The 24,824-nt window shown below is 45.4% G+C and overlaps 1 protein-coding gene across 3 annotated transcripts in view; it reads left to right on the plus strand.

Annotated features, from left to right (window-relative positions):
* Positions 1-7,059: 7,059 nt before the first annotated feature.
* LOC147105547 (ATP-binding cassette sub-family C member 9-like) overlaps positions 7,060-24,824 on the plus strand; it is a 221,659-nt gene continuing 203,894 nt past the window's right edge. For all 3 annotated transcript variants that reach the window (XM_086010011.1, XM_086010013.1, XM_086010012.1), the window contains exons 1-2: positions 7,060-7,279; positions 23,556-23,697. In XM_086010011.1, the coding sequence (XP_085866137.1) occupies positions 7,135-7,279; positions 23,556-23,697 (287 nt within the window). In that variant the 5' untranslated portion in view covers positions 7,060-7,134. The remainder of the gene's footprint in view (positions 7,280-23,555; positions 23,698-24,824) is intronic.

Genomic DNA, 24,824 nt, shown 5'->3' on the forward strand with positions numbered 1-24,824 from the left:
TGAAAGGGACTAGGGGAGCGCTATTTAAAGGGGAACACCTGCCTTTTTTTGAAGGTGACATTTTTGCACCACGCATTGTGAGAGAGACAGACTTCTGGAGAGATTCCATGCTGTGTGAAGGAGCTTTGCAGGTTGGTTTTGATTTGCCCTTCCTTGTATCGAATTAGAAGAGACTGTGGGGTCTGCATTCTGAGATCTTTCCCTGGTTCTCTCCATTGTTCTTTCCAGCAGATTAGATGTACAGGTCTCTCCAGGCTGAGATTCAGGCCGAGATTCAAGGCTGCAATGAGCAGGATGTGGATGGAGAGCAAGGCAAGATCAACCCTCTCCTTTAAGAAAAAAACAGAAAATGCAGGAGAAACTCAGCAGGTCAAGCAGCATCTGTGAAGAGAGAAACAGATTTAACGTTTCAGGTCGATGACCATTCGTCAGAACTCCCCTTTAAGAATTGGATGGTGTTGTATCCGTGTGTTAATGGAGACACGGAATGCAGGAGTTGGTTTAACAGGTGTTTACTGAACAAAGTCTGGAGGTGAACTAAAAGATACAAGACACTATACAGGCTTATATAGCCCGAGTGGTCACTACCGGTATTACAGTACACAGGGGCTCTTAAAGGTACATACACTACAATTCCTTCCCTTTTAGATAATTAGTACATAACATTTTAAGTAATCATTAATTAACCTGTTTACAAGAACAATAATCTACACATTTGCTGCAGTTAATTAATTATAAGTCAGTCTCTCTGGAGGCTTCCTGACTCGGTCCGGATAACGCCTCGGTGGTGTAGTAGTTTTCGGTGGTGTAGTAGGTTCTTTTGGCAAGGTCGATTCGGCTTGAGTGCCAGTGTCGGGTTCATTTGGTTCCAGTATCACCGGATCAGAGGTAGATACTATGGGTATCTCTGCTTCATCATTAGGCGTATAGAGTTGTGGTGTTGGTTGTCCCTTTTCGGATGACTCTATGATCTGGTCAGCATGGCACCTTATTATGCTTTCTCCAATGTCCACAGTATACATCAGCCGTCCTAGTCGTGTGCAAATAGTTCCAGGCTGCCATTTCTCGGTACGGTAGTCCCGGGCCAAAACTTGTTGACCTATCTGGAAGGTTCTAGTTGGCCTTTCATTCATGCCTTGAAATTGCCGGTTCTCTACGTCCCATCTGATGTTTGGCTTGATCAAATCCAGCCGGCATCTTAGTCTTCTATTGAAAAACATCATGGCGGGAGTTTGGTTTGTAACCACATGTGTTGCATTCCTGTACGCAAACAAGAAGTTATCTACCTTATGTTGTAGATTTATGTCTTCATTACCCATGGCCTTTATGGCCTTGAAGGTCTGGACAAACCTTTCAGCTAATCCATTGGTGGCGGGATGGTATGGGGCGGACGTGTAGTGCTTAACCCCATTGTTTTTTAAGAACTTCCTGAATTCTTCAGACACAAATTGCGGTCCATAATCAGAACAGATCTGTTCAGGCAGCCCATTCCTGGCAAATATGGTCCTTAATACTGTGATGGTTTTTTCCGTGGTGGTGGAGGACATCTTTATTACCTCCGGCCACTTGGAGTGTGCATCAACCGCGATTAAGAACATTAAGTCCATAAATGGACCAGCAAAGTCGATGTGTACCCTTTGCCATGGAGATGAGGGCCACTCCCATGGATGTAGAGGGGCTTGTGGTGGGGCGTTTTGGACCTTCTGGCATCCTAGACAGCTCTTGGTCATTTCTTCGATGTCTCCATCGATACCTGGCCACCACACAAACGCTCTGGCTAGGTTCTTCATTTTCACTCCACCCAGATGCCCCTCGTGAAGCTCCTTTAGCACTTTATCCTGGAGTTTGGGTGGATTCACCACTCTGGATCCACACATCAAGGTTCCTCGGCACACTGACAGCTGTTCTCTTCTTTGCGAGAATGCTGGCAACAGTGGTTCGCCATGTGCTGGCCATCCCTTCACCGTTAAATCGTAGACTCGTGAGAGAGCCGGGTCATTTCTCGTTTCCTTTTCAATGGTAGAATTTGTTACTGGTAGACATTCCACTATGGTTGAGTGGAACATCTCCACTGGGTCCACTGTAGGTGCCTCTTCTACCGTTGGCAACGGTAGGCGCGATAAACCGTCAGCATTCCCATGCTGTTTTGATCCTTTGTCTTCTATGTCATATTGGTGTGCCCCTAGGAAAAGGGACCACCTCTGTAGCCTTTGCGCTGTCATAATGGGAACGCCCTTTTTAGGGTTGAATATGGAGACGAGTGGTTGATGGTCAGTCAACAAGGTAAATTTTTTTCCGTGTAGGTAATGGTTGAATTTCTTCACTCCCCATACCAGGCTGAGTGCTTCCCTGTCGATCTGGGCATAGTTACGCTCAGCTGAGTTCAATGAGCGTGACGCAAAAGCTATCGGCCGCTCCGAGCCATCAGGGAATCTATGCGATAATACCGCTCCTATGCCGTAAGGGGATGCATCGCACGCCAGTCTGATTGGCAGTGATGGGTTGTAATGAGCCAACACTTCCTTGGACGTGATCAAGCCTTTGCATTTATGGAAGGCACGTTTACAGTCTTCGCTCCATTTCCAAATTACTCCCATTTGTAGAAGTTCGTTAAGAGGGTGCAGAATAGTTGACAAGTTCGGTAAAAATTTATGATAGTAATTTATCAATCCCAGGAACGACCTTAATTGTGAGACATTTTCAGGTGCTGGGGCTTTTATGACCGCTTCAATTTTTTCAGGTGACTTATGCAACCCTTCTTCGTTAATTATATGGCCACAATATGATATTTGTTTCTGGAAAAATTCGCACTTGGGGTGATTTGCTCATAGGCCCCGTTCTCTCAGCCTAGTGAGCACCTGCTCCAAATTGGCAAGGTGCTCGTTGTCGTTTTCTCCTGTTACAAGGATGTCGTCTAGGTAGCATTGAGTCCCCGGAATCCCTTGTAGGACTTGCTCCATAGCTCTTTGCCAGATAGCTGGAGCTGATGCTACTCCGAAAACCAGTTGATTGTACTGGTACAGGCCTTTGTGTGTGTTTTTCATGAGATACTTTTTAGAGGCCTCCTCAACCTCCGTCTGTAGATATGCCTGTGCCAAGTCAATTTTGGTGAAACGTTTCCCTCCGGATAGTGAGGCGAAAATATCTTCTATCCTCGGAAGAGGATACTGTACCGTGTGAAGGACCGGGTTTACAGTCACCTTGAAGTCCCCACAGATGCTAATTTTTCTCTGTTCTTCAGATTTATCATTATTCAACGTTTTCTTCATGACCGGGATGATGGGTGTTGCCCACTTGCTCCAATCTACCTTGGATAACACGCCTGCCTTTTCCAAATTCTCCAGCTCTGCCTCGACTGCTGGACGAATTGCGTATGGCACCGGACTTGCCTTAAAAAACTTGGGAATTGCCGCATCTTCCACTTTTATTGAGGCGGTGACGCCTTTCAAGGTTCCTAGTTCCTGTTGAAACACTTCTTCGGCGTTGGCCAAGATGTCTTTTAATCGTTCAGGTATGACGTCATCATCATTATTTTTCTTACTGGTCACCGTCAGTGCCTGAATGGAGTGCCAGTCTAAACGTATCTTCCTGATCCATTCACGTCCCAACAGCGGTGGACCACCATCTTGCAGAACGTATAAATACAACTTCTGTATTTCCTTGCCGTTGTATACAACAGGCACCCTTATTTTCCCTCTGGGGTATACTTTCTGCCCCGTATATGTCTTCAAGATAATGGATGTGTCTTTCAAAGGTATATGCGGAAATAGCCGCTCATAATCCCGTCGACTTATGACGGTCAGAGCTGATCCTGTATCTAGCTCCATTTTAACTGGGGACCCCGCTATCGTGAGGGTAACCCAAATGGTCTGGTAATCTTCTTTGGCAATTACATTATGTAATTTGAGACAGCTTAGTCTCTTGTTTCCGGAGTCGCTATCGCTCTTCTGGTCTTCGGAGCTACTGTCCATCATCATTTGTACCTTTGTGTACTTTTCCTTATTGATTTTTTTTCTGTCAGTGGATTTTTTGTTTCCAGATCGGCATACACGTGCAATGTGTCCCATCTTTCCGCATTGCCTGCATGCTTTGTCCTTGAACCAGCAGTCCCTCTGGTCATGGGTGGATCTGCCGCAGCGATAACATCTCTCGAAACCCCGTGTCATTTCATGGGTGCCTGAGTCCTGTGGCTTTTGCTGTATCTCTGCAGCTCCTCTTGCTGCTGCTTTGTATGATACAGCCACACTGAAAGCCTTGTCCAGTGTCAAATCTTTCTCAGAAAAGTAGCCTTTTCTGTGTTCCTTCACTTAGGAGACCGCAGACGAATTTGTCTCGTAGAGAATCTGCCAGTCCTGCCCTGAATTGGCAGTGCTTTGACAGCTTTCTTAATTCGGTGAGGTAATCAGCGTTACTTTCATTCTTGTGCTGATTCCTCCTGAAGAATTTGAATTGTTCTGCTATCAGCAGCGGTGTTGGGTTTAAGTGCTCCTGTAGGGTATCAACAATCTCCTTAAAATTCTTGTCCATCGGTTTGGCTGGAGTGATTAAGTTTCGTAACAGCCCGTATGTCCTTGCGCCCATCAGATTTAGAAGTACCGATGCCTTTTTATCATCCTCTACTTCATTCGCTGTGCAATATACCTCCACTCTTTCCACATATGTGGTCCAATCCTCTATATCACTATCGAAAGCAGTAATATTGCCAGTCTTAGGCATCCTGTAAATCAAAAATGGCGCCTCCCGTGCTTTCCTTTCTTCCCTGCCGAGAAAAAATGGCGCCTCCCGCGCTTTCCCGCCGCTGCCGCTGCTGACAACGCTGTTCTCCGCGGTTTTTATTTACACAGATATTTTTAATAGTTGGAGACTCGTTCCCGCCGGACTCTCTGGGACTTTTCCCTCCCTCTGCTTGGTCCGAACGCCGACCTGCTTTGCAGTGCCGGTCGTCTCCCGAGTGCTCCACCCTCCGTCTCTGTTTGCCTCCGCCTTCCGACTCGCTGCTCGGCCCCGCTGCAGAGCCACCCGATCGAGCCCCAGCCCGCCGCCCAGGAAGGATTAGTGCAGTACCTGCCACCAGCCCGGCTAGCTGGTGAAACCACAGTTTTTTTTTCTTCTTTTTTTTTCTTCGACCTTCGTCTGAGGAATCGATCTCCTTGATGTGCTGCCGAATTGCAGGTAAGTCCGTTTCCAATTCGTCGCCACTGTTGTATCCGTGTGTTAATGGAGACACGGAATGCAGGAGTTGGTTTAACAGGTGTTTACTGAACAAAGTCTGGAGGTGAACTAAAAGATACAAGACACTATACAGGCTTATATAGCCCGAGTGGTCACTACCGGTATTACAGTACACAGGGGCTCTTAAAGGTACATACACTACAGATGGTGCCTGTGTGTCTGTGTTCCATTGCTGACTGAAATCACATGAGCTTCGCCAGCACTGTGAGGTAGCGCCTTGCTCTGCTGGGTTAGCACCTTAAGACTGCCGTGCAGTGCCTGATTTAGCGCCGCAATCAACCTCAGGGGCGCAGGTACCCAATTTTGCAGGAGGTGGTGATACTTTGCGCCTGGCGCTAAACTTTGCGCACCGCCAATACTAGCGCCCCAAACGGGGCGATACCGAATTTCGCCCCCATACATTCTTTGCTTTTTAAAAATATATTTCCATTATAAATTCCCCTGTCCACCTTTTATAATGGAAACTGTCTATGAAAACTTGTCACACTGTAATTATACCATCTCACCTTTGGGGAGACTGCAGCGCCACCACTGGTGGGAGGGGATAGTTACCGTGTGACAAATTTACAAAAGCAGTTTCTATTATATATGTGGATAAAGGAACTTTTCATCATGGGAAATAAATGACACAAAGCGCATGCAGATGTAAGATATTTTTAACATATTATAGATACACAGGATGCAATAATTTTAATGTATTATAGACAGATATTTAATTTAGTAAACCATTGAATGATTACGTTTTGTAAATTTTTATCTACACAAATATAGAATCATAGAATATTGCAATACAAAGGAGGCTATTCGGCCTATCGTGCGTGTGCTGAAAGAGCTATCCAATTAGTCCCACAGCCCTGCAATTTTTTTGTTTTCAAGTATTTATCCAATTCCCTTTTCAAAGTTACTATTGAATCTGCTTCCACCGCCCTTTCGGGCAGCGCATTCCAGATCATAACAACTCGTTGGGTAAAAAAAATTCTCCTCATCTCCCCCTCTGGTTCCTTTGCCAATTATCTTAAATCTGTGTCCTCTGGTTACCGACGCTCCTGCCAGTGGAAACAGTTTCTCCTTATTTACTCTATCAAAACCCTTCATAATAATAATGATTATTTTAATTGTGAAAATGGAATAAACTGTAAGTTGCAGTAGCTAGGTATATAGCTCCTGTTATCATTGGGAACACAGCAAGCCATGGTGTAGGTAGGGCCTGCACCAAAAGGCATTTGCAATTTTAGAAGACATTAATTGATAGTAGCAGCTGGATTATGTAAAATGCTAAATTATTAAGATTTAAAATAACTCAACCCCTCCCCCCCCCACCCCCCTCCCCAAGATAAACAATGAAACCCAGAAGCTGAAAGTACAATTTCTCAATCTGAAACTTCTGCTTTTTTCGGCTGGGAACTGCAAATATTATTCTGCATCCTCTTCGACAGACACTGGGCGGCAAAGCGATCTTTATTTATTTCTATGAGCTAAATACAGTACCATTACTGAACTATTTAAATCCATGGGGGCGGGCGGGGGGGGTGATGTTTGAAACTTCCTAACGGATCAGATCATAAATAGGTGCGAGTTACAATCTGCGTTCTAGAATTATTCGCAAATCAATAAATAATCAAAGGTCGACCAGACTTACAGGCAGGTCTTCGCTATCGAATATTTTGCAGGTTTGCAATGATCTTTTTTGCACCGGACCAGTGCATGTGCCTATTCACTCCAGGAGGGGGCGGGACACCGTGTGGCCGATTCCCCCTCACGTCATCTGGACCATCTCTATATAAATAGCAGGGCTCTGCTGCCTTGTAATTTCTGGACTAACGCGGGGGATGACTGGTATGAGGATCGCGGATTGACCGGAGGACGGATTCTCCTTCGAGTTACCCAGACTTGCTGAAAGACATGGCCCTGTCTTTCTGTGGGAATGACACCGCTACAGCTTACAACGTTGACTTGGGCGTTTTAAACAACGGCTGTTTCTTGGATGCTCTCAGTTTAGTCCCTCATGTCTTTCTGCTCTTCATCACTTTCCCTATATTATTCATCGGTGAGTAAATGAACTGTTGTTGCGAGTGTAATGATTGGGAGTGGAAACAGAGAACTGGGATCATCAAGAATTCATCCACAGCACAGGACCTTTGCTTTGACAGATCGGCTGCAGTCCTGTGCTGCTTTGCTTTTGTCACGGAATTGGGTGCATTGTAGCCTGGCTTTCTCTGTCTGCTCTCTTGAGGAGACATTGTCCTAATTTGTTTAGGAACAGGTAGGAATCCTGCAGAATTTCTTCTCAGAATATTATGCAAGTTAAGCCAACTGGTTCACTAATGCCATTCGGAGAAGGGTCCCTGCTTACTCCCCCCGCCCCCCCCCCCCCCACTACTTGGCCAGGCCTATACACGACTTAAATCCATCTATGTGGTTGACTATTAATGCCCTCCCGAGTAGGCCAGTTGTACAAACAATCGCCATTCAAGAAGGTGGCTCACCAGCACACCTTCGCAGGGCAACTAGGGATGGGCAGGAAATGCAACATTGACTGCCTCACCCACATCCCAAGAACAAAATAAAAAGAAAGTCGTGTGGTCTATGTACATGGCCTGTGGAAGAAGTAGGCTTGATGGAATAAATGACCTTTTCTTGTTTCATGTTTTTTCAGGCCTTTAGCTGGGGCTCAGTTGGTAGCAGTCTCACCTTTGAGCCTGAGTAATGGTTATGGGTTCAAGTCCCACTCCAAAGAGGGCTTGAGTACATAATCTAAGCTGGCATTGAGGGAATGCTGCACTGTTTTTCTGATGAGACATTAAACTCTGGCCCTGTCTGCCCTCTCAGGTGGACGTAAAAGATTAACATGGCACTATTTGGAAGAAGAGCCAGGGGCGTTCTCCCTGGTGTCCTGGCCAATATCTATCCTTAAACCAACATTGCTTAAAATACAGGTTATCTGGTCATTATCATATTGCTCTTTGTGGGAGAATGCTGTGGAAAATGGCTGCCGCGTTTCCTACATGGCAGCAGTGACTAGACTCCAAAAGCACTTCATTGGCTGTAAAGTGCTTTGGGACAACCTGAGGTTGTAGAAGGCGCTATATAAATGCAAGTTGTTCCTTTTTTCCAAGGTCCTCACAGTAAGTCCTAAACACTGTTCATCAGTTTGATGGTGTATGAGGAAGTGATTACGCTTATGACATCATCATGTGCAATTTGATTTTTTGTTACCCTCCAGGTAGGGAATTTTGCTTCTCAGCTGAATTCCTGTCTCACCTAATGACAAATTAGAAGTTGTCAAATGGGGCCACTAGGTTCCATTGCCTACAGAATCTTAAAGCATTTGGACCAAAATGTTTAACTGCAACTAGAGTAAATATGCATAATATGTGACCTGATAATCCCACCATATATGTTCAGAAACCAAGTCTTGCTCATTTCTGTTAACAAGATAATATCCCATTAAGAGAAAAACAGAAGCGTTTTGTGCCGTATTAATCACTTAAGCAGTGATTTGAGTGGTTTTGATGGCCCAAAATATTTCAACACATTCCATGAACTGAGGATATCCATAAATTTATTTGCTTTAATCGGGTTTCTCAGGAATAAGTGGACTGGTTTCTCTAAATGCAATGTTTGATTGTTCTTGAAGTATATTTTAACCTTTGGTACTATTTGGCGATTTAAAACTTGCCATGCATAAAAGGAAATCATCTATTTTGACAGATTACCTGGATTGGTTTGGTTTGGACATGTGAGACAGGTTTTTTGGCTTTGGTATAATGCTGGTGGAATCTTACTAGGACGTCCTTGGCATCTGCCCTTAGTCACCACTCTTAACCCCGGGGCAATTTTATAGGGTCAGGTTATTGGGCATATTTTAGGCAGGGCACTTGGCCCTCCACCAGGCAGGATGCCTGGCAACAGATGCAAGATGGCTGGCGTAGGCCTCATGCATTAGCTGCAGTCCAGTGCATCTGGCAGCCTCAGGACTTGTCGGATAAGGAAAAAAAAAATCAATTTTGTTTTAAAAAAGCAACCATTTGGTCTGTGGTCAATCTATGGCAGCCTTTTAAATTTAAAAGGCTCTCTCTGCTGCCATAGCAATCCTGGATGCCAAGGAATACACCAGCATTGGTCGGGTGCAAATGATGGGAAAGAAGTCAGATGATGTAAGCCTGTCATTTGTGTCCGATTAGAATGTGGCACCCATATTAGGGCAGATGTATTCTCTGTTCCTTTCACTTCTGACTGAATATCCTGGACTTGAGCAGAAGAGTGGAGAGCTGGCACAACGCCTCCAGGACAGATTTCTTGCCCAGCCTCATCGAGTTACGCCAGAAAGTTGGCATAAATCCAATGGAACATCTTGCCTATAATTCGCACAAATAAAACACAGCTGCTCAATAAGAAAGAAAGACTTGCAATTATATAACACCTTTCATGACCTCAGCATGATCCAGAGAGCTTTACAACCAATGAAGTACTTGTGAAGTGAAGTCACTGTTGTAATGTAGAAAATCGCAGATGGCATTGAAGACTGGAATATGATGGTCTGATGTATTCATAGGTGATACAGGAATTTTCTGCAGCATTTCATTTGAGGATATATAGCCTAAGAAACAGACCGATCAAGAAACATATACTACCCTATAGAACAAGGTGGGATAGCAAATAAAGATGAAGAAACAGATAGGAGAAATAAGCCTCATAACTTGGGCACGAATCCAAGGATTGGAAACTTTGAAGAGGTGAAGATATGAAAAGTTGGATGTCCATGTTCATGCAGATGGTATAGAGGTTAGTTTGGGCATCAAGTCACAGAGTACGAGATGGTCACCTTCATTCACAGTTGTTCACTTCCCAAAGGAAGCCTACACAGGCTACAAAGAACATCTGGAGTAAATGAAAACATACAAGATTCTATAGCAGCTGTCTGGAGACCCCAAAGAAATCAAATAGCTGGAAACAGACCAAGGAAGCAGTGTACAATCGACAGAATTGTACTGGGTCTTTGTCTACAAGCCAGGATTGTTAAACATACCATGAATGAATCTATTTGTGGAAAAGATAAGGCTCTTCATTTCCTTCAAAAATGTTGATAGTGAGAGAGGAGTCTCCATCGGTTTAACATACAGTCAGGGTCAACAGTAGCATTTGAATTGGCAGAAAGGGGGGCTTTTCCGATTAAACTATTTGCCAGGAGTAACTGAAAATAAGGGAGTCAGTTTTAACTCCCAGTGGGTTTCGGGCAGAGGGGAGGAGGGGCAAGTGCAAAATGCACTTGACGGCCCAGATTTCAGGCCCAGGACATTTTAACTCCTGGGCCTCAGTGCATGCCACTGGCCAGCTGAACGCTTGAAACAAGTGGAAAGTCAGCAGCTGGCTGGCGAGTGGACGCAAGTTCGGGCAGCCAGAGTTCGCCGACCAGCAGCAAAGGAAGGCTTGTCAGCAAGGAGGTAAGTGGCGGGTAGGGGGTATCAGGAGCTGCTCGTGGGAGGCAAGGGGAAAGAGAGTCCATGGCAGGGGAGGCTGTAACTTTCCTTGTGGGGCCTGGAGGGTTATTACTTACCTTGTAGGGCCTCTTTGCCACCACACCGCTGACAGATGCTGACCTGCTTCAGCCTGACTTCATGCCCGAGTTGAAATCCAATTGGTGTCCCATTGACAGAATTGGGACCCTGATTAGCATAAATCTATTAGGCTTCTGCTTGCTTCTGGTGGGCACCTCAGCCATCGCACTTCAGTGAGCAGTTGAATTGGTGGCCAGCGGGATTCCAGCAGGAAGGCTGAATGCTCTATTTTAAAGGACACCCACCCCCCGCCCATCCCATTCCCACTGAGTGGGTTGGGTTCAAATTCCCCGCTGGTTTTACAAAGAGCATTTTTGTGAATTTCGGATAGACCAATCTGGATTAACAGAAAAGGGGGAAGCATCATGGAGTAAGGTTTAAAGTCAGGTTGCAAGTCACATACCCTGGCACCTTAACAATAACTGGGATTGCTTCTCACAAGATATGTCAAGTGGTCACATAGCAGCTAATGGAGAAATGGTTGTCCGGATTGTAGCCATAGAAGAATTACAGATGGTGAGAGCTTGTGAGCGCCAAGATTTGGACAGCTGGTTAGAATGTGTAGATTTAATTTAATGTCTCCTGTTCAATAATGAGTTGCTCTAAAAGGGAATCTTAAGCTGTGGGACCTTCATGTGAAGCAATGTGAAGCAAAGTTTGAATACTGAAGCTCAGATTCTTTCTCGCATGGAGTCCGTGACCGTTGAACCTCATGATCGCTTCAACACCTGGGCCTTCACAAAAGAGAGGAGGAGAGCCAACTGACTGTCTGGGAATTGAACCTTTGAAGTGAATTTGAAGAATGAGGGCTTGAAATTCGTGAGGCTGAAGAGGCTAGAATTGTATATTTATGCTGTGGGAGGAGGAGGGTGGAGTGGGGTGGCAGGGGGGGAGGTGGGGGTGCTGGGTCAGAAACCAGTTACATTGGGATACAACCCCATTTGCCCATGTCTTTTAAATTCCTCAAGAACCCCAAACCTTTACTCGACTAAGGCAATTAATCTCGAAGAGGGTCAATGACCTTATCTGGAGACAAAATTGCTCATTTTGGAGCAGGAGAGTGAAAAAAGATCATGGAGTCAATTTTAGCTATGGCGGCAGTGGGTTAACCATTCGTTTCATAGCCCTCTCACTTTTCCTTTCCATTGATAGACCTATGCAGAAGGCAAGTATTCAGATAACAAAGATTTAACTACATAGTGAAAATCTTGGCACTAAATGTAACAAAATGATCAACAACAATAACTTGCATTTAGATAGCGCCTTTCACGTAGTAAGGCATCCCAAGGGACTTCACAGGAGCATAATCAGACACAAATTGACACTGAGCCAAAGAAGGAGACATTAGGGGCTAGATTTTCGGGGAGCCCTCAGGCGGGGTTTCAGGCGTGTGGGGGGAAAATCCCGAATTTGGGGGTCCCGACAACATCCCGCCCAAAACCCCGCCCCACGTAAGTTTCAGGGGCGGCGGGCACCCGCCCCGCACTGGGACCCGCCAAAACCAGGCGGGAAGGGATTAGTGCCAATTAACTGCCTGTTAACAGGTAGTTAACAGACAGTTTTTAGCCTAATCCCTATTTTGAGGGGTTTCGTGTGGGTTTCCCGACGGCTCCAAACCACGCCAGGTTAGAGCAGGCGGGCCGTCGGGTTGAAGGAGTTGGAGGGGTCGCGATGTCGGCGCTCAGGTGAGTGATGGGTGCATGAGTGCAAAGGTAAATGTGTTTGGTGTGTCTAAAGTGTGTAAAGAACTTTTACTTACCTGTACTTACCTTAACAGCCTTTCTTCCTGTAGCCGTCGGGAGCGCATCACTCAGCCGGCGCTTAAAGCTGAACGGCTGCGATCTGTCAAAATTGACAGCCTTCAGCTTTGAGTGCCAGTGAGAGTTCTAACTGAGTCTGTGCCGAATGACTCAGCTTAGAGCTCAGAATGTCAGTGTTTCACAGCTTCAAACAGCTGTGAGACACTGATATTTCATCTGTCAAGAACTCTTGACAGATGAAATCTCAGTCTGTGACGTCACCTGTTGCCGGGTGGCCCTTAATTGGCCTGCTGAGCCCGCTGGGCGGGCTCAACAAGGTCAATCAAGGGAAAATCGCGTGGATTGGCCGGACGTCGAAATAGGCGGGTCTAAAACCCGAAAGTTGTAGTCCCGCCTTCTTCCCGACAGGTTTGGCAAAATCTACCCCTAGGACTTGATCAAAGAGGAAGGCTTTAAGGAGGGTCTTAAAGGAGGAACGAGAGGTGGAGAGGTGAAGAGGTTTGGTGAGGGAATTCCAGAGCTTAGGGCCTAGACGGTTGAAGGCACAGCCGCCAATGGTGGGGCAAAGGAAGTGGGGGATGCACAAGAGGGCAGAGTTGGAGGAATGCAAATTTCTCAGAGGGTTGTAGGGCTGGCAAAGGTTACAGAAATAGGGAGTGGCGAGGCCATGGAGGGATTTGAACATGAGGATCACCTACATACATGAAGTTTTTGAGCTTTTATGAACTGCCTTATGGGGATTGATTCTCAGAGGACTGGACTTGTTTAGTTGGCAAAAGACGATTAAAAGAGGACATAATCCAGGTTTTGGAAATGCTGAAAGATACAAGTAGTGTAGAAATAAGTATACTATTTCACGTGGGTTGTTAGCAGATAGCTGAAAGGCACAAATACATAATCAACAAACAAGAGGTTGGAAGAGGTTGTGCTGTTGCACAATAGCTCTGGTGGTTGGGAAGAAATTATGCAAAACTTTCTCTCAGGGGATTGAGTTAGTTGTGTAGAGTCTATAATAGGGCAGATTGCACAGTGTGTTTGGAAACAATGGATTTGTTGGGACACAGGAGATGTTTTTTTCTTGTTTTCAACTTCTTTATATTCTAAATAGGAAACTTTAGTAAGGCTTAACCAGATAGTCCTTGCTGATGATAATGACCTTCAAGTTTTTTAAAGATATGGTGGATTCCCCTGAACTCATTAGAATTGTGAACACTGTAATCAGTAATCCCCTTTAAAATCCTGAAGGTGCAAGAAATACTTCATTATCTAACCTGTCCAGGACTAAAGCCACATCCCAGATAATAAAGAACTATCACGCAATATCACACAAGAAGGGCTCATGATGAGAATCCTTGAGTGTTCCTCTATCAAATCCAAGATATAAGAGACATAACAGCTTGCTAATTCTAAAGGCAGTGTTGTCTCCTTCTTGATACTGGTAACTAGTCTCAAACCACATTGATTTTTCCAGTCTTTCATCCTAAGAGGTTTGGGAGTTTCATCAGTAGACAAATATGTACAAGAAAACTCAAATAAATACTATCTAAACCCTCTAAACCAAACTGTTTAATGCCCCTATAGTAGGTGTAGGCCCAGCATTTGTACTTTATTAGCCAATGCCCCAGACTCTTCAATCGCCATCCCTGGGTACGTCCTGTCCCACCGGCAGGACAGACCCACCAGAGGTTGCGGCACAGTGGTATACAGTCAGGGGGGAGTGGCCCTGGGAGTCCTCAACAATGATTCCGAACCCCAAGAAGTCTCATGGCAACAGGTCAAACATGGACAAGCAAACCTCCGGCTGATTACCAGTTACCGCCCTCCCTCAGCTGATGAATCAGTACTCCGCCATGTTGAACACCACTTGATGAAGCACTGAGAGTGGCAAGGGCACAGAATGTACTCTGGGTGGGGGACTTCAATGTCCATCACCAAGAGTGGCTCGGTAGCACCACCACTGTCTGAACCGGCAGAGTCCCGAAGGACATAGCTGCCAGACTTGGTCTGCGGCAGGTGGTGAGAGAACCAACATGAGGGAAAAACCTACTTGACCTATTCCTCACCAATCTACTTGTCACATATGCATCTGTCCATGACAGCATTGGTAGGAGTGACCACCACACAGTCCTTGTGGAGACGAAGTCCCGTCTTCACACTGAGGACACCCTCCATCGTGTTGTGTGGCACTACCACCGTGTTAAATGGGATAGATTCAGAACAGATCTAGCAGCTCAAAACTGGGCATCCATGAGGTGCTGTGGACCATCAGCAGCAGCAGAATTGTACTCCACCACAATCTTTAATCTCATGGCCTGGCATAGTCCTCACTCCATCATTATCATCAAGCCAGGCGACCAACCCTGGTTCAATAAGGAGTGAAGAGCATGCCAGGAGCAGCACCTGGCGTACCTAAAAATGAGGTGCCAACCTCGGGAAGCTGCAACACAGGACTGCATGCATGCTAAGCAGCAGAAGCAGCATGCTATAGACAGAGCTAAGTGATCCCACAACCAATGGATCAGATCAAAGCTCTGCAATCCTGCCACATCCAGTCATGAATGGTGGTGGACAATTAAACAACTAACGGGAGGAGGAGGCTTAATTTGATTCACTCCATGTGATATCAAGAAACAACTGAGCACACTGGATATAGCAAAGGCTAGGAGCCCCAACAACATCCCGGCTGTAGCACTGAAGGCCTGTGCTCCAGAGCTAACTGTGCCTCTAGCCAAGCTGTTCCAGTACAGCTATAACACTGGCATCTACCCGACAAAGTGCCAAACTGCCCAGGAATGTCCTATCCACAAAAAGCAGGACAAATCCAATTCAGCCAATTACCGCCCCATCAGCCTACTCTCAATTATCAGCAAAGTGATGGAAGGTGTTGTCAAAAGTGTTATTCAGCGGCACTTACTCATCAATAATCTTCTCACCGATGTTCAGTTCAGGTTCCTTCAGAACCACTCGGCTCCAGATCTCATTACAGCCTTGGTCCAAAAAGAGCTGAATTCCAGAGGTGAAGTGAGGATGATTGCCCTTCACATCAAGGCAGCATTTGACTGAGTGTGGCACCAAGGAGTGCTGTTAAAACTGAATTCAATGTTGCTCAGGGGAAAAACTCTCCATTGGCCAGAGTCATACCTTGCACAAAAGAAGATGGTTGTGGTTGTTGGAGGCCAATCATCTCAGCTCCAGAACATCGCTGCAATAGTTCCTCAGGGCAGTGTCCTAGGCCCAACCATCTTCAGCTGCTTCATCAATGACCTTCCCTCCATCATAAGATCAGAAGTGGGGATGTTCGCTGATGATTGTACAGTGTTCAGTTCCATTTGTAATTCCTCAGATAATGAAGCAGTCCATACCAGGATGCAGCAAGACTTGGACAACATCCAGGCTTGGGCTAATAGGTGGCAAGTAATATTCGCACCACAGAAGTGCCAGGCAATGACCATCTCTAACAAAGGAGAGTCTAACTACCTCCCCTTGGCATTCAATTACATTACCATCATCAAATCCCCCACCATCAACATCCTGGGGGTCACCATTGACCAGAAACTTAACTGGACCAGCCACATAAATACTGTGGCTAAAAGAGCAGGTCAGAGGCTTGGTATTCAGATGGGAGTGACTCACCTCCTGACTCCCCAGAGCCTTTCCACCATCTACAAGGCACAAGTCACGAGTGTGATGGAATGCTCTCCACTTGCCTGGATGAGTGCAGCTGCAACAACATTCAAGAAGCTCAACACCATCCAGGACAAAGTAGTCTGCTTGATCGACACCCTATCCATCACCTTAAACATTCACTCCCGCCACCACTGGCGCACCGTGGCTGCAGTGTGTACCATCTACAAGATGCACTGCAGCAACTCGCCAAGACTTCTTCACCAGCACCTCCCAAACCCGTGACCTCTACCGCCTAGAAAGACAAGAGCAGCAGGCGCATGGGAACACCACCACCTCCAAGTTCCCCTCCAAGTCACACTTGGAAATATATCGCCGTTCCTTCACCATCGCTGGGTCAAAATCCTGGAGCTCCCTACCTAACAGCACTGTGGGAGCACCTTCACCACACGGACTGCAGCGATTCAGGAAGGTGACTCACCACCACCTTCTCAAGGGCAACTAAGGATGGGCAATAAATGCTGGCCTTGCCAGTCACACCCACATCCCGAGAATGAATAAATTTAAAAAAATTATCAAAAGCTGGATGATATCTTTCGGGTTGAGACCTACATGGTCCTTATAGTGCTTTGGTTGGAGGTTGAATTTCCTATTCACAGATAATTCCACAGGCCTGGACATCCACCCCGTTAACCACTGTGCAGTGTGTACTATCTACAGGACACACTGCAGCAACTCACCAAGGCACAAGTCAGGAGTGTGATGGAATATTCCTCACCAGCCTGGACGGGTGTAGCCCAATATGTTTATAGTGATTTGAGGGAGCTTTAGCATAAATGTTTGTATAAATAAAGGTGAGGATAACTGAAGTCAACTTTATCTTTAATTTATGGCTGTGCAGTAAGTCCTGCAATTTTATTTCATTTGGACAAGAAACAGCGCTTATACAGAAGATCAGGGAAAGACAGCTGCAATGGTTTGGGCACGTTTCAAGAATGGGAAGAGCTGGACCACCTTTCATGGCCTGCACACAGGCGAACATGGAGCAAGATGCCGAGGAAGACCAAGGAAGCGTTGGATAGACAATATCAAGCGTGACTTGTCACAGAAAGGGATACAGATGACTGAGACGGCCAGGCTAGTTCAGGACCGACAACAGCGGAGTGAATTCATTCGGCTCCATCATCGCTGCTGAGCTGACGGATGGGGATTTAGTAGCAGCGGTTGTAATAATACTAGTATTAGCAGCGGTAGTAGTAGTGGTAGTAGAAGCAGGTCCCGCAAGGCATGACGTATAAATATCCCAATGATCACCCAGAATAAATGAAATGTATCAACATGACTTCACATCCCCATTTTACTTCATCAGCTACCAATAGGAACTAATAGGAACCAATAGCTACCATGGGGATAATCTAAATTGACATTATAAAAACACATTGCAAGCAGCTGCTACAGCTTTTGTAATCAACTGGATTCAACTGTGTTATGAATTCCAATAGGGGTAGTTGGAAATCAGCACCAGTAAGGAATAGGAGAAAAACATTTGGTTTTAAAAAGGTAAACTTCAAAAGGAATGATGGCTGGACTATATCCTCAGGCATTGAAGGTGACAATTGGCAGGGCATTGATCACAAAGCAATCACTGGGGCCTTGTGAGGTTTTACAGGATCCAGGCACCTATAGGCCCATTAGTATAATAGCAATAACCAGTCAAATAATGGGAATTATTCTGCAACTTAGGTTGGAGGCACACCTCACTGTGAAGAAGAACATCGTGATGACAGACCTAAATTTGCCCTTTACTAGTTTGAATCTGTGTCTCTTTGTCCTACTCACACACGTTACTTTAAAGTAATTTTCCAGATTTGCTTTTTCTATGCTGTTAATTATCTTGTATGAACCATAAAGTCGTAGAGGTTTACAGCACAGAAGGAGGCCATTTCGCCCATTGTGTCTGTGTTCACTCTTTGCTAGGTCAACCTAAAACTAATCTCACAGCCCTGCTCGCTCCCTATTGGTCTGTATCTTCCTCTGCTTCCGAATCTGATTTTCCCCTAAAAGATTCAATGGGCTCTGCCTCAATAATCCCTGTGGCAAAACATTTTATGTTCCAATAACCTTCTTCATAAAAATATTTCTCCTAACCTCTCACCTCCTGCTCTTAGTGACAGTTTCAAATTGGTTATCCCTCATCACTGATTCCCCAAATTGGAGAAATAGGGGTAAACTGTAATATGACAGAGTGGATCGTCCACCCAGTGTAGAATCCACTTGCTTTTAATTCCATTGAAATCATTGGAATGTAAATTGGACAGCTTCTATAACAGCCATGCAATCCGCCAGATCACAGCTTTTGTGATGGAGTTGAGCAATTACCCCTCGAGTCATCTTCTATTGAATCTATCAAAACTCTTTATATTTATAATCTCCTCATGGCTTTCTCTGCTCAAGCGGAAATAGTCCCAGAATCTCCTCATAATTATATATTGCCATTCCTTCATAAGATCATCAGTTAACTGTCTCCCTTCAAGGTTGGAAAGCTGTATCGGCATTCCTTAAGAACCAACCTTAATAAGAAATAATCAGCATACATTTAGAAGGGAAAGATCCAGCGAGGCAAACATCATTGATTTCTTTAAGGACTTGCAGACAAATTAGATTGTGGATCTTGCTATGAAAGAGCTTACTTGGCCTTTCTGAAAGATTTTGATTAAGTTCCACAGGAAAGACTTCGAATGAAACTGAAAGGCACAGGAATCCAGAGTAAAATACAGGCTGGGTAAAAAGTTGGTTTGAGAATAGATAATAAAGTGCTTGCGATGCTAGGCTCTGGGGGAGGTGTTGAGCGGAGTCCTTTGGGGTCAGTAATTAAAGGTCGGTTTACACTAGTTCTCCGGGTTTCCACTGATCATCCAGGATACAAGGTTAGGTGGGAAAGTAAGCTGTGAGGCGGATGCACAGAGGCTGCAGAGAGATATAGACAGGTTGACTGAGTGGGCAAGAACATGGCAAATGGAATACAATGTGGGGAAGTGTGAAGTTATCCACTTTGGTAGGAAAAACAAAAAAGCAAAAACATTTTTGAATGGTGAGAGACTGGGAAATGTTTGCATTCAGAGGGACCTGGGTGTCCTTGTACATGAATCACAGAAAGTTAACATGCAGGTAACTAGCAAGCAATTAGGAAAGCAAATGGTATGTTAGCTTTTGTTACAAAGGGATTAGAATATAAGAGTAAAGAAGTCTTACTACAATTATACACGGCATTGGCGAGGCCACACCTGGAGTACTGTGTACAGTTTTGGTCTCCTTACCTAAGGAAAGACATACTTGCCATAGAGGGAGTGCAACAAAGGTTCACTAGACTGGTTCTTGGGATGAGGGGATTGAGGAGAGATTGAGTAGACTAGGCCTATATTCCCTAGAGTTTAGAAGAATAAGAGGTGATCTAATTGAAACATATAAAATTCTTAAGGGGCTTGACAGGGTTAATGCTGAGAAAAAGTTCCCCCTGGCTGGGGAATCTAGAATACGGGGTCACAGTCTCAGAATAGGGGGTTGGCCATTTAGGACTGAGGTGAGGAAAAATTTCTTCACTCAAAGGGTTATGAATCTTCGGAATTCTCTACCCAGAGAGCTGTGGATGCTCAGTCATTGAGTATATTCAAGACAGAGGTCGATAAATTTTTGGAAATTAAGGGAATTAAGGGGTATAGGGATAAGGTGGAGTTGAGGTAGAAGATCAGCCATGATCTTACTGAATGACGGAGCAGGTTCGAAGGGCTAAATGGCCAACTCCTGCTCTTATGATCTTATGTTCTTAAGTTACAACAGGAGTTCTCCTGCAAAAATTCTGTGGGTGATTTTCTCAGCCCTGAGGGGGCAGGTATGGAGGTGGGACTGCTGGGAAAATGGCAGAATTTGGGGGTGGGTGCCCAACCCGCCCCAATCCGCCTCCATGCCATCTTCCTATGGGGCGGGTAGCCGTCCCGCGCTGGGTCCCGTCTCCTTGGAGGTGGGAAGGGATTAAAGCCTATTAACTGCCTGTTAACAGGTAGTTAACAATCAGAAAATAGGATTATTCCCTTTTTGCCCTCACATGCGTGGGCTTCCTGAAGGCTCCGAAACTCGCCAGCGAGGCGAGGCGAGTACCGAGTCTGCAGGGGTCGGGGGGTGCAAAAGTGTGGTGTGAAGGTAAGTGATGAGTGCAAGAGTGGAGAGGTGAGTATCTGAGGTAAGTGCAAAGTGTTTTTAAAAGTGTACTTACCTTTGTTTCTTCCTGCAGGCTTCAGTCAGTTTGTATGTGGAGAGTCTCGCACCTCTACGTTGCAGATGAGAGATGGCCGTTGCATTCTCAGATGCAACAACCATCTCATTTCTGTAAAAGAAAGAAGGTTGATGAAGTCTTGTATGCAATATCTCATCAAACTGCAGAGATTGCCAATGTTTGACAGCTTCACAGAGCTGTCAAACGATGACAATTCATCTGTCAAAAATTTTTGACGGATGAAATATCATACGTTGACGTGCTCTGCAACCGACTTTCCCTTAATTGGCCTGCTAAGCCTGCTGGGTGGGCTTAACAAGGTCAATCAAGGGAAAATAGCGTGGGTTGGCCACTAGTCGATGGAGGCGGGACTAAAACCCGACAAGCAGCAGTCCCGCCTCCAATGTGGCCCCATTCACAAAATCGCCCCCTCTAGCCCAGAGGATGTAATAAAAGATTTACAGAAGGAACCAGATTAGTTATACAATAAAAGAAAGAAAGACTTGCATTTATATAACACTGTTCATGACCTCAGGATGTCCCAAAGCGCTTTACAGCCAATTAAGTACTTTTTGAAGTGTAGTCACTGTTGTAATGTAGGAAACGTGGCAGCCAATTTGCGCACAGCAAGCTCCCACAAACAGCAATGTGATAATGATCAGATAATCTGTTTTTAGTGAAGTTGATTGAGGGATAAATATTGGCCAGGGTAGACAAATGGCAAATTAAATGTAACACATTAATGTAAAGTAGTGTACATTGGTCAGAAAAATTTGAGTCACATGTGTATAATGAATAACACTAAACTGGCAGAGGGAGACTAAGGGCTAGATTTTCTGAATGGAAAGCCTTTGGAGGCGGGACGGCTGCTTGCCAGGTTTCAGTCCCGCCTCCATCAGCTTCTGGCCAACCAGCAGGAATTTCCCCTGATTGACCTTGTCAAGCCCGCCCAGCGGGCTCAGCAGGCCAATTAGGGGGAAGTCCGTGACAGAGCATGTCAACATATGACGTGTCATCTGTCAAGAACATTTCAAAGAAGAAATGTTATTGTTTGACAGCTCTGTGAAGCTGTCAAACAGACATTCTGTGTAGTTTGATGAGTTCATGGGCTGGATTTTCATTGAGGAGGCGGGTAGGAGGCGGGACTACAACCTTTGGGGTTGTAGTCCCGCCTCCATTGAGTTCTAGCCAACCCACATGATTTAGACTTGATTGACCTTGTTGAGCCCGCCCAGTGGGCTCAGCAGGCCAATTAAGGGCCACCCGGCAACAGGTGATGTCACAGATTGAAATTTCATCTGTCAAGACCTTTTGACAGATGAAATATCAGCGTTTCACAGCTGCTTGAAGCTGTCAAACACTGACAATCTGTACTCCAGGTTAATTCCTTCCTCTCAGGATGATTTAGAGATCTCCCCGGAACAGAAAGCAGAGGCTGCAGATTTTGACAGATCGCAGCCATTCTGCTTTCTGTGCCGGTGAGATGAGGGACTCCCGAGACCTGAAGGAAGGAAGGCGGTAAAGGTAAGTAAAGATTAGTAGAACTTCTTTAAACACTTTACACAGACCAAACACACTTACCTCTGCACTCATGCACCCATCACTCACCTGAACACCGGGCATCTCGAACCCTCCAAGCCCTTCATCCCGACGGCCCGCCTCGCTAACTTGGCGTGGTTTGGAGCCGTCGGGAATCCCACATTTCAACAATGAAAATAGGGATTAGGCTAAAAACTGCCTGTTAACTACCTGTTAACAAGCAGTTAATTGGCACTAATCCCCTTCCCGCCTCGGGGAGGCGGGTCCCAGTGTGGGGCGGGTACCCGCCTCCTTTGAAACTGGCATGGAGGCGGGTTGGGGGCGGGATGGGGTTGGGACCCCCGATTTCAGGATTTTAAACCCCCACACGCCTCCAATCCCGACTCCACGGCCCAATGAAAATCCAGCCCCTTGTGTTCAGGACTCATCAAACCTTTCTACTTTGCAGAAATCAGCTGGCTGTTGGATCGGAGGATGCAACAGCCAGTCTGTGATCTCTACAATGGAGATGTTGGGACTCCGGCTCCACAGCGACTGAAGGCTGTAGGTCGAAACAAAGGTAAGTTAACATTTTCTAACACTTTACACTCACCTCACATACTTACCACTCCACATTTGCACCCATCACTCACCTCTACATCGCACTTTCAGACCCCTCCGACCCCCGCAGACCTCCTATTCGCCTCCTACACCCCGGCGGGGTTCCCCCAGGTTGGGAAGCCCGCACTTCAGCACGAAAAATGGGGATAATCCTATTTCCTGCCTGTTAATTACCTGTTAACAGGCAGGTAATAGGCTTTAATCCCTTTCTGCCTCCAAAGAGATGGGACCCGGGGCAGGACAGCTTCCCGCCTCCTGGCAAGAGGGCACGGAGGCAGGTTGGGGGCGGGTTTGCCACCCACCCCCAAATTCTGCAACTTTCCCAGCAGTCCCGCCTCCATACCCACCTCCTCGGGGCTGAGAAAATCCAGCCCAAAAGGTTCATTAAACTGCCACTTTTGTGTCTACACATTGTGGCGAAGTCATTTAATAAGCTAATAGGATGTAAGCTGTTCCGCTTTGCAGCATCAGTGACCGGATATTCCAGAGCTAGTGTGACTCTAAACGAATGAGTGTGAGACCTCCATGGGGCACCTGTCTCACACCACATGGAGTATAACTTCGGTGCCTGAATGGCTTTTTCTTGTCCTTAATTTTTTATATTCTTCGAATTAAAATAATTATGGCCTGAAATAAAAGAACTTTCAGCCCATATCTGTCGTGTACAGTTTAGAATTAACGGGGTCATTTTGACTTTTGGCAGTAGTGTAAAATAGGCAATATCGGATCAGCCACCCGTTATTCATAGCTCTCAATTTTTGTTTCTATTGAAGTCAATAGGAATGAAAGTCTGGAGAGATGTACAACGGGCAGCTGATCCAATATTGCTTATTTTACACTATTGCCCAAAGTCAAAATTATGCCCAATTACTTTTTAAAGCGCATTTCATGTTTAAATGTTTTCTTGTACTCTTTAATCTTACTTTCCGTTATTGTCTACTTCTAAAAAGAAATTAATTATTTGAATTTCAGGTTGGGGAAGCCAAAGTTCAAAGGTTCAGATCCACCATAATACCTGGTTGCACTTTCCTGGACACAGTTTCCGATGGATTCTGACGTTTATACTTCTCTTTGTACTTGTCTGTGAAATTGCAGAAGGAATGGTTTCAGATAGGTATGGCTTGGATTTATTGCATCATTAACATTTTAAAAATTGTGGTATTGCAAATAGAATATAAAAAATGTGATCGTAAGACTATAAAATATAGAGCTATTTTGACTGCATTGAGATGATAGAGTTGGTGTTAGAAAATTTTGGAGGTCGAAATTCCTGCGAACGAGTTGACGTGAGAATAAAAGTTTTGGAATGTTGGTAGAAAGTGCTAATGAACCAATCGCCTGTGTTGGTCAGATCTGCCTTTAGCGAGGTTAATGAACTGGGAAATTTCTAAAATGTCACCACAGCAGTGACAGGGGTGAACAGTACACGGGAGATTTAATTGGTCAGAGAGCACAATTGTTGTACCCATCGAGATGTATGTCATAGTGAAACAGGAGGAGAAGGGGACACATGCAGGAGCACAGAGGACATAGGAGTCCAGCGGGTTCTATCCTGATCTACCACCAGAGTCAATTACTTGGGCATGATGAGGAGCGGTGCATGAGCAGGCACAAGTTCACCATGGAAACTGTGGCTCAGATAATCTTCGTTCCATGACAACCTGCAGAGATAGTCATCCATCTGCAGTCCACTACCAATGGCAATTAAAATCTTCATCTTTACCTACAAATCTTTCAATGAACTCATCCCTCCTTACTTCCCATGATCTCCTCCTACATACCCTCCAATCTTTTAACAGCAGCTTACTTCTCATTCTTCTCTCTACTGTTGACAACCACTCATTTAGACATTTCCTTCGCTCTCCGAAACACTCCCTCGCTACCCATGTCTCACTGCTTTCCTCCCTTTTTGTCATAGCCTCCTAAAAACTCTTCTCATGAACTGTGCATATTCCCAAACCATATTTTTTCCTTTCTCCTTCCTGTTAATGCTCACTGCCCTGTAATGGTACTTTCATAAGACTCCAGTTTAGTGTTGGTGCTATGATGTTAGTTTGGGCCCAGCTTCTGGATTTAGGCTGCATTTACACTATAACTGTACCAATTTTGTGAAGCAATACTGGTTTCCCCCAATGCTACAGTTATAGTGTGAACGCACCCAAAGCAGCCAGATCTCTCTGCATGAGGAGCACGCTAGAGATAGTGCCAGTTGTGCTGGTCACAGCTGCTCTCACCTTCAAT

This window comes from Somniosus microcephalus, chromosome 17 (assembly GCF_052327205.1).
Source record: "Somniosus microcephalus isolate GS21.2 chromosome 17, FLI_Smic_1.0, whole genome shotgun sequence".
Classification (NCBI taxonomy): domain Eukaryota; kingdom Metazoa; phylum Chordata; class Chondrichthyes; order Squaliformes; family Somniosidae; genus Somniosus; species Somniosus microcephalus.